The sequence below is a fragment of the Salvelinus namaycush genome, chromosome 1 (assembly GCF_016432855.1).
Source record: "Salvelinus namaycush isolate Seneca chromosome 1, SaNama_1.0, whole genome shotgun sequence".
In the NCBI taxonomy this organism is placed as follows: Eukaryota; Metazoa; Chordata; class Actinopteri; order Salmoniformes; family Salmonidae; genus Salvelinus; species Salvelinus namaycush.
Window position 1 is genome coordinate 55,033,730 of NC_052307.1, and position 14,786 is coordinate 55,048,515.

Here is a 14,786-nt window from a genome sequence, read left to right on the forward strand (position 1 = left end):
AGGCTGCTTGGCCATGGAAACCCATTTCATGAAGCTCTCGACGAACAGTTATTGTGCTGATGTTGGAAGTCGGTAGTGAATGTTGCAACCCAGGACAGACAATTTTTTACGTGCTACGCACTCAGTGGTACCGTTCTGTGAGCTTGTGTGGCTTACCACTACATGGCTGAGCAGTTGTTGCTCCTAGATGCTTCCACTTCACAATAACAGCACTTACAGTTGATGGGGGCAGCTCTAGCAGGGCAGAAATTTGACAAACTGATTTGTTGGTAAGGTGGCATCCTATGACAGTGCCACGTTGAAAGTCACTGAGCTCTTCAGTAAGACCATTCTACTGTCAATGTTTGTCTATGGAGATTGCATGGCTGTGTGCTCGGTTTTATACAGCTGTCAGCAACAAGTGTGGCTGAAATAGCAGAATCCACTAACTTGAAGGGGTGTCCACATATACACAAAAGTAATGTATTTTGGCCATATCGCCCAGCACTATAGGATGGTGTATCACCCTGGAAAGACCATGCCACGGCAGTACAGCCCAGTCAGCCCAGAAACGACGGTGGTCGGCCTGATCACCAACGAGACAGCCTAAATGGAGTAAGTCAGAGACCTGGCCGTGTGGTGCCAGAACAACCTCTCCCTCAAAGTCAGACAAAGGAGACAAAGGAGTTGATCGTGGACTACAGAAAACAGAGGGCCAAGCACGCCCCTAATCACATCAATGGGGCTGTAGTGTAGACGGTCGAGAGCCTCAAGTTCCCTGGTGTTCACATCATTAAGGATCTATCATGGTCCAAACACACCAACACAGTCATGAAGTGGGCATAACATCTCTTCCCCCACAGGAGGCTGAAAAGATTTTGCATGGGCCCTTAGATCCTCAGAAAGTTCTACAGCTGCACAATTGAGAGCATCTTGACTGGCTGCATCACCGCTTGGTATGGCAACTGCTCGGCATCCGACCGCAAGGTGCTACAGAGGGTAGTGTGTACGCCCCAGTACATTACTGGGGCCAGGCTCCCTGCCATCCAGAACTTCTATACCAGGCGGTGTCAGAGGAAGGCCCTAAAAATGGTTGAAGGTTGTTGTGGCCATTTGATCATAATGTAGGCCTTCCAGTGGCCTGCCATCAAAACAAAATGAAGAAAAATGCATCCCATAACACTTTAACATGAAAATAGCTGTTCTGTCATTCAGTCTACAGTAGCCGCAAATGTGTGGTGTTCAATGTAGGCCTACATTCCATTAGACATTTAATAAAAATATGCAAGGTTTATCATTAACCTGTTTATCCACTTGTCCTTCAGACAAGGAGATGACTGAAAATGTGTTGTTTGATACAAGAAACCACTTTACAAAATAAAATTCATTATTATCCCATCTCATTATTATAGAGAAACAGACATTATGCTACCCTCTGCCTATTGGCTACTTAGCTTATTCAAGACAGTCTCAAAAATACAACACTGCCCTTTTAAGACATAAAAAAAGCTCTTTACCTGACTCGCTTTTCAAAGATGGCTAGAAAAGCACACATTTTGTGCTCTTATAGGAAGCAACCACTCCCCCATTATTGACTAAAAATTAGCTATAACTGGGATAATACCTCACTAACTAGCAAAGAATATGAACAAATGTGAACAGGTGGCTACATGCAGCTCTCGCTTTGTTATCAAAACAAGTACATCTACTGGCAACCGCTCATGCTATAAACACAGTCCAGTTCAAAGTGAATGGCACAGATCCATATATCAAATCAAATTGTATTGGTCACATACACATGGTTAGCAGATGTTATTTTGAACTGTGGCACACCTTGATTGGATGTAAAATTATGCAGCACACCTAAAATGTCCCTGATTTATTTAGTGGTAATGACCTCCATCTCATCTGATCTATAATGCAATCTATTTTCTGTGACAATTTTTTTGTTGATTGATTACATAGGGTTTATTTGAAATATTTTCATAGTTTTGATAGTTCCTTACTGGTGATGGTTAATTTGTGTATACCCCTTTAAGAGTGTCCTGCCCAAAAGAAGAAAATGTAGCTCAGGTAAAATCGGTTTGGGCTACAAATGACAAGGCCATGCTCAGTTTGTTTATATGGCAGGCGCTGTGGAATAGCTACAGTTATCCCAGAGCCCTATATTAAGAAATAAATTACTCTGGCTAAACCTAAATCAGATTTGCCTGTGCTTATAGTTTTCACAGACAAAGTAAAATTATACAAATTAAACAACAGCCTGAGCGCACTGGATACAGATGTAACCATGTTCCTTTGAATGTATTATCTGACCAGCACTAGGGCGCTTAAGTCAAAATTACCTGTGCATTCCGCAAAAGTTTGCGGCACACCTGAGAGTTCCTCAAGTCACAAGTTAACCCACTGTTCCTAGGCCGTCATTGAAAATAAGAATTTGTTCTTAACTGACTTGCCTAGTTAAATAAAATTAAATAAACATCGGTGAACTGCGGCACACCGGTTGAAAACTACTGCTCTAACGTACTGTTACTCTACTAAAATTAAACTCAACTGTACGGTACTCTCTCTGCTGTAGTGCACTTTACTGAACTCAATTAATTAAACTGGACTGTGCTGTCCAAACTTGTGAAACAGTCTTTTCAACGTTCGGAAAATAATTAATTTAGGTGTCTTTTCAACGTAATTTAGCTTACTGGGTACATTGTTACACTGGGGATGGTTGTCACGATTGTGACACGCACCCCCATGCCAATTAGATGTCCGTTACCATATGGCTTGACCCATCACATTTTTATCTTGAAAGTATTACACAGCCAGCCCTGGATTTTGAGTAAACACTGTGACAACCAACCCCGGTCTTCCCTACAGGGAAATCGTGGATTTTAATTTGTAGCCTTAATGAGATTTTTTTTTAGAAACAGACCAAAATCAATATCGACATGTTTACTGTAATGTTCAGTAAACCCTATGCAAACGCAAGGGACCAGTTATCTTTTCCATCTTCTTGCCAGGAAATAACAACTCCCTTTGTCCTACATGGCAGGTAGGCTGTGAATCAGGCATTTACGCTGACTAGTGAAATTAGTAGTAACAGCTACATTCGTATCGGCTAATTGTCTTACCTTTCCTTGTTTTCTGGTTATCGCTCTTGACGACCTGCCAAGATGTGTGGTTGCGGCATCCTCACTGAACACACAGCAGACTAAATTATCATAGTCACGTGACGGCGGCAATAAATGATCACGTGAATGGATACAGTCCCTGTCAAATACAGTATACTGGAACACTTGTCTAATTCACTATTTATTTTCTTCAAAAATAAGTTTTAATATATACACATACACGTTTGGTATTCACAGTGTATGTGTTTAATTTACAACTGCACTGGACCAAGAAACAAAAATGAAAAAAATGACCTAGAATGAATTATTCAGAATTCAAATGAAACTCATTTGGTTGGAGGCAAATGAACTGATTCTCATTTACTGTGTAATTTATCTCACCGGTGGTAATTTGCAGGTGCCTTCAGGGTGAAAAATTCAACCAGTTTTGAAGCGAGAAAACACCCACTGGGCACAGATGACAGTCGTATATTCTACATTGGTTCAACGTAATTTCATTGAAATTGTGTGGAAACATCATTGATACAACAAGTGTGTGTGTGTGCCCAGTGGGCAATATATTTGAGTGCAACAGTAATAGGCAACAATTCTACAAGTAAGACCTACTTTACACCACTGGATGGAAATTACAGCCTCTATTAAACATCTTCCTTTGTTTCTGAGTGCATGAACTCAAAAACCAACAAGAAAGGAGCTGCTTGAGTGTCAAGGACGAGTCTTGATCTAATGTTGTTATAGATTAATTTACTTTATTATACAACTCCAAATATTCAGATCATTAGGCTATTCACACACAGACAGTGCTTTGAGGAAATTACTGTCTTCTGTTCTCAGTATGATGTTGAACAGACCAACAAAAGAAAATATGTACACTATGGCCAAAACTTCACTGGGCCTCTCATTTGACAAGACCCCTTTTTTTACCCTTTTAGTACATAAACGTCTTTAGACTGTACTTACAATGTGTGACAATTGGTAGTGTGTGAAGACCAGACATGCAATTAGACATGCACTGTTAAAAGGCGTGTTGCGCGAGATAGGCAACAAAATCAAAGGGTACCCTGAGGGGAATGTGACAATGACCTATAGGTTCAAGGCTTGAACAGATTTACAAACACAAACCACCAACAAAAGTGGCATAAAATGAGACTGAAGTTCAGTTATTTTATCTGATAAACCAACAAATAATAATCTTGTTACAAGATACCAAGTCAGACACTGCTGAACAGGACAATCCAAACTATGTTGAACATATAGTTTTGTACAATATGTACTTTACAAACAGGCTGTCAAAAGACAAGCCACATTGTGGCAACACACATTAACCCACAGAGCAGAGGGCCAAAAGTCATGACAACACAGAAAATGTAGCATCTAATATTGAACAAACTGTTTTCTGTGTGCTAGCTCAGTATGTTAACCCTCATTATCGCTAGTGATGGGTCAAACATGATCAAAGCAGATGAATCATCCACACAGCTATTCACTTTCATTGGTTTCTCTCCAACACTATTGTTTCTATCATTTGACTGTCACAGAAGCTTCCTCTAATCAAACATTCGATTGACATCAACTTCAGAGATAGCACCACTGATTGAATACTCAGACTTATCAAAGGCATGGACAGGTGTGTCCCCAACATGGATCTCTATGGATATAGATGAGTCATTGCAGCTGTTCTGATGAAATTAGGAATCTCAGGTTCTCCAATGTATAGTCACTCTGACTGACCGTGGTCTGTATTAAACCTGAGTGAGTATAGATTAGATTTGGTTAGGGTTCCTCAGCTTTTCACACCAAGGCTCAATTGACATTTGAGTCTCAATTGACATTTGATACATTTGGTTAGGGGCCTTTCACTACACAACCCCCATTCTATTAACCATCCATCCACCTTCAGTGAGACATCTGTGAAGGGCCACGATTGGTGGCAACGGACATCATACCAAGGGTGGAAGCTACCAGGGAAGCTGCGTGTTCCCCTAAACAGGTACAGGTGTCCAGTAGGGAACGTGTGCGAGCGGTCAGTGTCAGAGAGGCAGAGATGACCTCATAGGCCTCCAGGGGAAGGGCCCGCCGTGAGATGAGCACATCCAGCAGGTTGTTGAGTCGTCCCTCCGTCATGCCTCGAATGATGCCCTCACGCCTCTCGCGCAGGATACGACAGCAGCTCACCGCTATCGGAGTCGGAGACACACACCGTGCAGCTGCTGACAAGAAGGGAGGGGGAAGTTTCAGGGATGATACAAACACGATGATATCACATCTCTCACACACACTTATAAAACACAAATCATGTAGAGGGGACCTTGAGAAAAATACTGGGACAACTCAGAGAAAGAGTACAAGAGAGATGTAGTAGCTATCTGATATGAAAGACAGTAATACGTACAGGAGATCATTTCACTGAAGACTGAAATTCATAGCCCTACTGAACAAGTTACCCTCTTATTCAACACATTAAATCTCCATCATAAATGTCTAGTAGCCATGTATTGCTTAAAAAATATATATAATAATTTGACTCCGAGCATTTACTGGGACAACAGACAATTTAGAGCGAAACAAAGATCCTCAAGGGAGGAAACGCATTGGGTAAAGATAAGACTTTGAAAGGATGGCCATGCAGGAAACCAGCAATCCCCAAAACTGCTTACTGTGCACATACAAACACACAGAGGGAGGCACTGTTTATAACGTCTACTCATTTTCATATTGCTTTACTTTGTCTTCACCTTTTTCAGCAACATTTAAGAAACATGCGAGAAAAAGACAAGTCTATTCTAGATAGCTACAATCTGAGACTGTACATAAGTTTGCAGACAAAACGGGGTAATAGGTGGGAGGTCTAAGCTTAAACACATTTCCTACCATGGGAGCTGGCAGTGGGCTGGTTGAGAGGGCTCTGTCTGAGGGCTTTGGAGGGGCTGGAGGAGAGTGGGGGTGGTGGGCTCTGTCTCTGGGCGACGCCTCCTGTCCCTCTGGGATGCTCAGGACCCGGGCCACTGCTGGGACTGGTGGAAGACACCACACAGCCAGTCACACAGTCTGGGGAGAGACACGTTGCTGTTAGACTGTCCGAGATAAGGTATAAATGAATCATTACTTAATAAAGAGGATAAATAAGAGGGTGGTTTCGCTGACAACAAACTGAGCACATTCACAAACTGCTCTCATTATCGATCAGTTTTAAGTTCTTACCCTGACAGTGCCTCCTCTGGGATGCTTCCCCTGTATATATGGCTGTAGGGGGACTAGGGAGTGTTTCACTAGGGCAGGAAGTCTGTGGTAAGGGCAGTGTCTTGTTGCCCACACATTTAGTGTCTCCGGAACCAGCACAGGCCTAGTATGAGATATGTAAATATTGTTTTCAATGTAATAGACATCACAAGCATTAAGTACAATCAGAATATCAGAAAAAATGTGAACCAAGCTCACCTCTAGGTTGTTTATCTCAATGGGAATATCCTTTACAGGATGGATTTTAGAGTCATGTAGCGCCCTCTCCTGGTAAAGGGACAGAAATCACATACACATGTTTGCTCATGATTAGTGACGGGTCTATTTACTGTTTTCAGTAGTAACTGTTGACAGATTAAAAGCACATGAAACATATCCTGATTCCCTCAGTCAAAAAAAACCCCTGATAGCAGATCAGGGTTGTGGACATGGAGAATATCGGACTTCGGAGTGTAATAGAACTTATTAAATGAGGATGATCCGTACCTTGCTTTCCCTCACCCTGAGGGTAGCCCTTGTCATTTCATCGGGATCAAAGGTTGCTATGGCACTCCTCAGTTCCAGTGCACAGTCTGTGGACAGAGAGCAAGAAAAGAAGAGGACATGAGAAAGATGTCCTGACAAAGTAAACATCACATTGGCCATAACGCACCAAAAGTTCACATTTATTTTAATACCCACATGACAGTCATAGGCAATGAAATACATTGATATGGACTAACATCAGAAAATAAACAGTTACACACAATTTAGATGAGAAAACTCAAAGAGTCTTATTGACTAAGTGGCAGAAGTAGGGCATGGGATTGGATCTCTCAGTCTCGGCATGTGGAACAGAGAGGAAGTGGGTGCTGCAAGTGGTTCTGCCTGTCACCTGTCCTTAACAGGCAGGTCGGTAACCAGTCAAGGACGGGGGTCTTGTAGGGAGAGATCAAAGTCCAGGCACAGCTGCTCTCTTCACCATTGTATATCTATACTCTGATTCACCCTCACAGACAGACTTACCCTCTGCTGTTGGACGGCTGTGTGGGTTAGTGCTCCAGCAGCTGGTCATCAGCCGGGAGAGTGTATGGCAGTGGGGTACATGCTTGGGTAGCAGCTCATCCTCCAGGCCTGAACCAACCCCATCCTCACTTGAAAGCAGCTGGAGCAAATCTGCTTGGGTATAGACATTGACATGATGTGTTACAAGTACTAAACTTAATACAATATTGAGACTGTATGATATACGGCCAGGTATAGCCTAGGCTCCGCTGATAGAAACAAGAGCTGTTCTTTGAACAGACGGAAATAAATAGAAACACACCTCCACATGGTTGTCTTCTGTTCAAAGTCTCCCACAGCAGCACACCAAAGCTAAAGAGAGAAGATGTTAATTGGGTAGCTGCATGTTCATTAGTAAAGGCATCTGTAGAAGTGGTAAACCCCTCCTTCCCCACCTGGTAAATTTAATTGGTGAATATGACTGTTTGAAGTGGCAGGATCATGAACGGTGACCTCACCTGTACATGTCTGCCTCCACAGAGGGTGCGGTCCCTGTCAGAGTCTCAGGAGACAGGTACACCAAGTCCCTGAAGCAGGGCCCTCCTCCAGCAGAGAGAGAGGAGCCAACCCTCCACTCCCTGGGCAGGCCCCAGTCACTCACCTGGAGGTAGGAACATGAACATAAACATCCACACACAAACCGACAAAAACATCTGCTCTAACACAGACTCAAACCTACATATGTACACTGTAAAGCTTACACCTGTAACTGTTCACAATACACCATATCCCATGGATCATATACCATCAATCAAATGGAGTTCTTTCTCACATTAGTTTCACTACTCAGAGAGAAGATTTTTGTTTCTGTACTGCAGGACTGGGTCAGTTATCAGTCACTGTTCTCTACCTTGGCCCGGTACTGCTGGTCCAGGAGAACATTGGTGGGTTTCAGGGCCTGGTGGGGGAGTGGTATGCAGTGGAGGTGGCACAACCCCTCTGCCACATCTAATAGGATGCCAAGCCTGAAACTCATGGGTAGACCTGGATACAGCTGGGTCTGATAGGGATAACAAGGGTTACAATCATTCAACATGAACTCTATTCACTTCCGTAAAATGGATCATAAATAAATGGGAATTGAAAATGACTTGTGGGGAAAAAAGCACATGACAACACAAAGTTGAAATTGTGAACTGAAAATACTAAAGAATTCAACATGATCACGACACAACTTACTGTATGTAAACACAGTTTAACCACAGACAGTCTAAGTCATGTGCAGTGGATTGAAGTCACACGTCTACTGTCTGAAGTTATGTTTCAGCCAGGGCACTTTCTCCTGAACCAGGAAAAGCTCTTTGTGTAAATAAGGCAGTGATAGTGCTGATGACAGATAGATCTATTTTTGCATCAGCCAGGGGCTTTCCAGACACAGCATGTGGGTGACAAGCACAGCATTGTTCTCCATGAAGACACAGGAATTGTAAATAAAGCAATCAAAAGTACATTATTTGATTCACTTTATATGTGTCTATCGAAGCTCTGACCAGCAGTTTGTTGATATACACTGAGTGTACACAACTTTAAGAGCACCTGCTCTTTCTATGACAGACTGACCAGGTGAATCCAGGTGAAAGCTATGATCCCTTATTGATGTCAATTGTTAAATCCACTTAAATCAGTGTAGATGAAGGGGAGGAGACCAGTGAAAGAAGGATTTTTTAAGCCTTTATGGACAAGACAAAATATTTAAGTCCCTTTGAACGGGGTATAGTAGTAGGTGCCAGGCAAACCGGTTTGTCAAGAACTGTAACGTTGCTGGGTTTTTCCTGCTCAACAGTTTGTGTATCAAGAATGGTCCACTACCCAAAGGACATCCAGCCAACTTGACACAACTGTGGGAAGCATTGAAGTCAACATTGGCCAGCATTCCCTGTGTAACGTTTTCTGACACCTTATAGAGTCCATGCCCTGACAAATTGAGGCTGTTCTGAGGGCAAAGGGGGGAGGGCTGCCACCCCAAATTAGGAAGGTGTTCCTAATGTTTGTACACTGTAGGCCGCAACCAAGGGAAAAGTTGCAGAACCAAGTTAGATTCATCAATTAGCCTACGGCCACACACTATACATGCATATTCATATTTGAGTTCGACTTAGTGCTCATATATTATACTGACCTGGTATAGTAGAGAGTGTAGAGAGCCCTCAGGCATCCAGTCATACAGCAGGCCCATCAGACACCAGGCCTTGTACACACCCAGAGGAACCAAAACCCTCTCTGAATGGACTTTTCTGACCACAGCCACGTCTCCCATCCACTCAGTCCACTCACTGTGCAGAATATACACACATATGCAGTAAACACATATAAAACACACAAACCCTCAAAAACACACACACACACATCAGAGAGAGGCCTCTATAGCCTGTCTTCTCTCGAGAGCCAGGTCTGCCTATGTGCCCACTGCCCACAAAATGAGGTGGAAACTGAGATGCACTTCCTAACCTGCTGCCAAACGTATGACCATATTAGAGACATATTTCCCTCAGATTACACAGACCCACAAAGAATTTGAAAACAAATAACATTTTGATAAACTCCCATATCTATTATGTTTAATACCACAGTGTGCCATCACAGCAGCAATATTTGTAACCTGATGCCACAAGAAAAGAGCAACCAGTGAAGCATAAACACCATTGTAAATACATACTATATTTATCTGTCTATTTATTTTCCCTTTCGTTGCCTACTTCAGCTATTTGCATATTGTTGCAACACGTACATGGCTAGTAATAACACTTTTAAAATGTCTCTATTATTTAGAAACTTTTGTGAGTGTAATGTTTACTGTTCATTTCTGATTGTTTATTTCACTTTTGTTTATGATCTATTCCACTTACTTTGGCAATGTAAACATGTTTCCCATCCCAATAAAGCCATTTGACTTGAGAGAGAGACTTTGTCATTACATTTGAGTTTGAGATATGCCAATTTTACCTTCGACTTGCAGTGCGAGACGACAGGAGCTTGATTGATACCTGTAGCTCTGTTCTCCGGTAAGTACCCCGAAGACACCCGCCTGCGCTGGTTCCGCACAAGATCACATTTAGCACGTCCTCTTCACGAACAGTTTCCACCGCCATCTGATAGGAACAGAAACCAGTCGACTCAATAATAATATAACTTAGTTTTATTTTATCTTGCTTGTTGCTCTGCCATGGGGTTAATGTATTTGTCTTTCACTGCACTGACAAATTGAACAGCAAGCAGCGAGTTGCCGCGTGTGCTATAATGACAGTGTGTTTACATCTACACGATTGGCTGCTTTGTTCACGGAAATCCCCTGGCTAGCTACGTAGGAAATATAAAATGAGGGATGAAGTCTTTTTTTTTTATACTGTCAATGATGTAACAACGGATAAAGGCGGCGGCATAACTTCAATTTGAGAGAGAGTAAGAGAGGGGGAATACAATACATCACACCAGACAGATCTACAGCTAGGCTACAAATAGGCTTGAACAACTCCTGATTCAACTACCCACTGGGCAAAAACTGGTTGAATCAACGTTGTTTCTACGTGATTTCAACCCCCCAAAATCTACATGGCAATGTTTAATCAACGTTTAATCAAACAAAAAGTCATCAATATAAGGGCATTTCGTCATTTTTCACCCAACGTTTAACCTAAATGCAATGACAGTGAATATTTCTGTTGATTTCACTCTGAATTCATGTTAGTTGACAGCTCAACTAAATGTAAATCAAAACTAGACGTTAAACTGACCTCTGTGCCTAGTGGGTACTGACTCCTGAACAACTCATTCCGCTGATAATGTGTGAAGTAAACTGGGAATTTCCCAACTCTGACCCCTAACAGCACTTTACAGGAGGCATGGGGAAATCCTTTTCAGCCCTTTCACTTTTGCATCTGTCAGTCAAGAATGAAGTAGTTTTGGGAACAAAGTAGCCTTAAGGCAATTATTCCATGGTACCAGAATTACGCTGAGATGTTGTCACTTTAAAATGTACACCAAACAAAATCCATTGATTTCAAAGTTTAACAAACTAGAGAACTCTAAAGATACAAATTTGCTGAAAGGAATCTGCGTAAATAGAAAATATACCAGTTTCAGGTGACAAAAATGTTGACAGCTGCGCAATACCGGTTACAAAATAAATACAGAGATTTGATGTACCGATTCCATGGCACATGGTTTATGTATGCAAAAATGTATATGTAAAATGTATATGTAAAATCTACATTGTAGAATAATAGTGAAGACATCAAAACTATGAAATAACACATATGGAAGTGTAGTAACCAAAAAGTGTTAAACAAATCAAAATATATTTTATATTTGAGATTCTTCAAAGCAGCCACCCTTTGCCTTGATTACAGCTTTGCACAATCTTGGCATTCTCTCAACCAGCTTCATGAGGTAGTGACCTGGAATGCATTTGAATTAACAGGTGTGCCGAGTTAAAAGGTTCATTTGTGAAATTTCTTTCCTTCTTAATGCGTTTGAGCCAATCAGTTGTGCTGTGACAAGGTAGGGGTGGTATACAGAAGATAGCCCTATTTGGTAAAAGACCAAGTCCATATTATGGCAATAACAGCTAAAATAAGCAAAGAGAAATGACATGCCATCAATACTTTAAGACATGAAGGTCCGTCAATCCGTAACATTTCAAGAACTTTGAAAGTTTCTTCAAGTGCAGTCGCAAAAACCATCAAGCGCTATGATGAAACTGGCTCTCATGAGGACCGCCACAGAAAAGGGAAGACCCAGAGTTACATCTGCTGCAGAGGATAAGTTCATTAGATTTACCAGCCTCAGAAATTGGCAATTAACTGCACCTCAGATTGCACCTCAGAGTTCAAGTAACAGACACATCTCAACATCAACTGTTCAGAGGAGACTGCGTGAATCAGGCTTTTATGGTCAAATTGCTGCAAAGAAACTAAAGGACACTAATAACAAGAAGAAACTTGTTTGGGCCAAGAAACACAAGCAATGGACATTAGAAATCTGTCCTTTGGTCTAATGAGTCCAAATGTGAGATCTTTGGTTCCAACCGCCATGTCTTTGTGAGACGCAGAGTAGGTGAACAGATGATCTCCCCATGTGTTTCCCACTGTGAAGCATGGAGGAGGTGTGATGGTGCTTTGCTGTCTGTGATTTATTTAGAATTCAAGGGACACTAAACCAGCATGGCTACCACAGCAATCTGCAGCGATAAGCCATCCCATCTGGTTAGCGTTTAGTGGGACTATCATTTGTTTTTCTACAGGACCATGACCCAACACACATCCAGGCTGTGTAAGGGCTTTTTGACTAAGGAGGAAAGTGATGGAGTGCTGCATCATATGACCTGGCCTCATCCCAATTGAGATGGTTTGGGATGAGTTGGACCGGAGAGTGAAGAGTGAAGGAAAAGCAGCCAACAAGTGCTCAGCATATGTGGGAACTCCTTCAAGACTGTTGGAAAATCATTCCAGGTGAAGCTGGCTGAGAGAATGACAAGAGTGTGGAAAGCTATCCATCAAGGCAAAAGGTGGCTACTTTGAAGAATCTCAAATATAAAATATATTTGGATTTGTTTAAAACTTTTTGGGTTACTACATGATTCCATATGTGTTATTTAATAGTTTTGATGTCTTCACAATTATTCTCCAATGTATAAAATAGTAAAAATAAAGAAAAACCCTTGAATGAGTAGGTATGTCCAAACTTTTGACTGGTACTGTATATGTAGGAGAAAAGCTGTAAAAAAAACAAACAAGATGTGTGGTGGTGGATGGGTTAATAAAAAAATAGAAAAAACTCTATGCACAAGGACTACTTTTAAAAATTTCCACTTAACATTTTACAAAAACACATTTACAGGAAGAACTGTGCAGATACAACGTTTGGTAACATAATTAGTTTTATTCTGTTACCAAACTTTGCATCTGGACAGTTTTTCCAGTAAATGTTTTTTGTTTGTTTGTTTTACTGAGTAACTTGTTCAAAGTAGTCATTCTGCATAGAGTTGTATGGTTTGTTAACATTTTAAATAAATGGTTTTTGTTTCGCATACATTTTTAAGTGACAAAATGGAGTCTCGGCGTAATTCTGTTCCCATGGAATTTTTAAATTTTTACCTTTATTTAACCAGGTAGACCAGTTGAGAACAAGTTATCATTTACAACTGCGACCTGGCCAAGATAAAGCAAAGCAGTGCGACAAAAACAACAGTTACACATGGGATAAACAAACGTACAGTCAATAACACAATATAAAAATCTATGTACTGTACAGTGTGTGCAAATGTAGTAAGATTAGGGAGTCAATAAATAGGCCAGAGAGGCGAAATAATTACAATTTAGCATTAACACTGGAGTGATAGATGTGCAGATGATGATGTGCAAGTAGATACTGGGGTGCAAAAAAAAAATAACAATATGTGGATGAGGTAGTTGGGTGTGCTATTTACAGATGGGCTGTGTACAGGTACAGTGATCAGTAAGCTGCTCTGACAGCTGATGCTTAAAGTTAGAGAGGGAGATATACGTCGCCAGCTTCAGTGATTTTTGCAATTCATTCCAGTCATTGGCAGCAGAGAACTGGAAGGCGGCCAAAGGAGGTGTTGGCTTTGGGGATGACCAGTGAAATATACCTGCTGGAGCGCGTGCTACGGGTGGGTGTTGCTATGGTGACCAGTGAGGTGAGATAAGGCGGGGCTTTACCTAGCAAAGACTTATAGATGACCTGGAGCCAGTGGGTTTGGCGATGAATATGTAGCGAGGGCCAGCCAACAAGAGCATACAGGTCGCATTGATGGGTAGTATATGGGGCTTTGGTGACAAAACGGATGGCACTGTGATAGGCAAATTGGATGTAGTCTAGTAGAGTGTGGTAGGCTATTTTTTAAATGACATCGCCCAAGTCAAGGATCGGTAGGATAGTCAGTTTTACGAGGGTATGTTTGGCAGCATGAGAGGAAGCTTTGTTGCGAAATAGGAAGCCGATTCTAGATTTAATTTTGGATTGGAGATGCTTAATGTGAGTCTGGAAGGAGAGTTTACAGTCTAGCCAGACACCTAGGTATTTGTAGTTGTTCACATATTCTAAGTCAGAACCGTCCAGAGTAGTGATGCTAGTCGGGCGGGCAGGTGCGGGCAGCTATCGGTTGAAGAGCATGCATTTAGTTTTACTAGCATTTAAAAGCAGCTGGAGGCCACGGAAGGAGTGTTGTATGGCATTGAAGCTTGTTTGGAGGTTTGTTAACACAGTGTCCAAAGAAGGGCTAGATGTATACAGAATGATGTCTTCTGTGTAGAGGTTGATCAGAGAATCACCAGCAGCAAGAGCAACATCATTGATATATTGAACCCTGTGGCACCCCCATAGAGACTGGCAGAGGTTCGGACAACAGGCCCTCCGATTTGAAACAATGAACTCTATCTG

The 14,786-nt window shown here is 41.8% G+C and overlaps 1 protein-coding gene across 2 annotated transcripts; it reads right to left on the minus strand.

The window, feature by feature from the left end:
* Positions 1 to 4,248: 4,248 nt before the first annotated feature.
* si:dkey-181f22.4 (receptor-interacting serine/threonine-protein kinase 2) lies at positions 4,249 to 10,598 on the minus strand. Of its 2 annotated transcripts, none has more exons than XM_038990999.1 (11): positions 10,332 to 10,598; positions 9,508 to 9,661; positions 8,239 to 8,388; positions 7,847 to 7,989; positions 7,651 to 7,700; positions 7,350 to 7,499; positions 6,831 to 6,916; positions 6,543 to 6,611; positions 6,306 to 6,447; positions 5,976 to 6,152; positions 4,249 to 5,311 (listed from the first exon to the last, which is right to left on the minus strand). In XM_038990999.1, the coding sequence occupies exons 1-11, from the start codon at positions 10,475 to 10,477 to the stop codon at positions 5,001 to 5,003; spliced, it is 1,578 nt and encodes a 525-aa protein (XP_038846927.1). In that variant the 5' UTR covers positions 10,478 to 10,598; the 3' UTR covers positions 4,249 to 5,000. The 2 variants fall into 2 exon arrangements, with proteins under 2 accessions (XP_038846927.1, XP_038846917.1); XM_038990989.1 differs by having other exon boundaries at positions 4,249 to 5,314.
* Positions 10,599 to 14,786: the final 4,188 nt, after the last annotated feature.

Excerpts from the sequence above, each read along its gene's own strand:
- si:dkey-181f22.4 (XM_038990989.1), bottom strand. The coding sequence starts at position 10,477 with ATGGCGGTGGAAACTGTTCGTGAAGAGGACGTGCTAAATGTGATCTTG. Across the intron at positions 7,990-8,238 it reads ACCAGCAGTACCGGGCCAAG|GTGAGTGACTGGGGCCTGCC; the intron begins GTAGAGAACAGT and ends TCCTACCTCCAG. Across the intron at positions 6,917-7,349 it reads CAGCCGTCCAACAGCAGAGG|ACTGTGCACTGGAACTGAGG; the intron begins GTAAGTCTGTCT and ends CTCTGTCCACAG.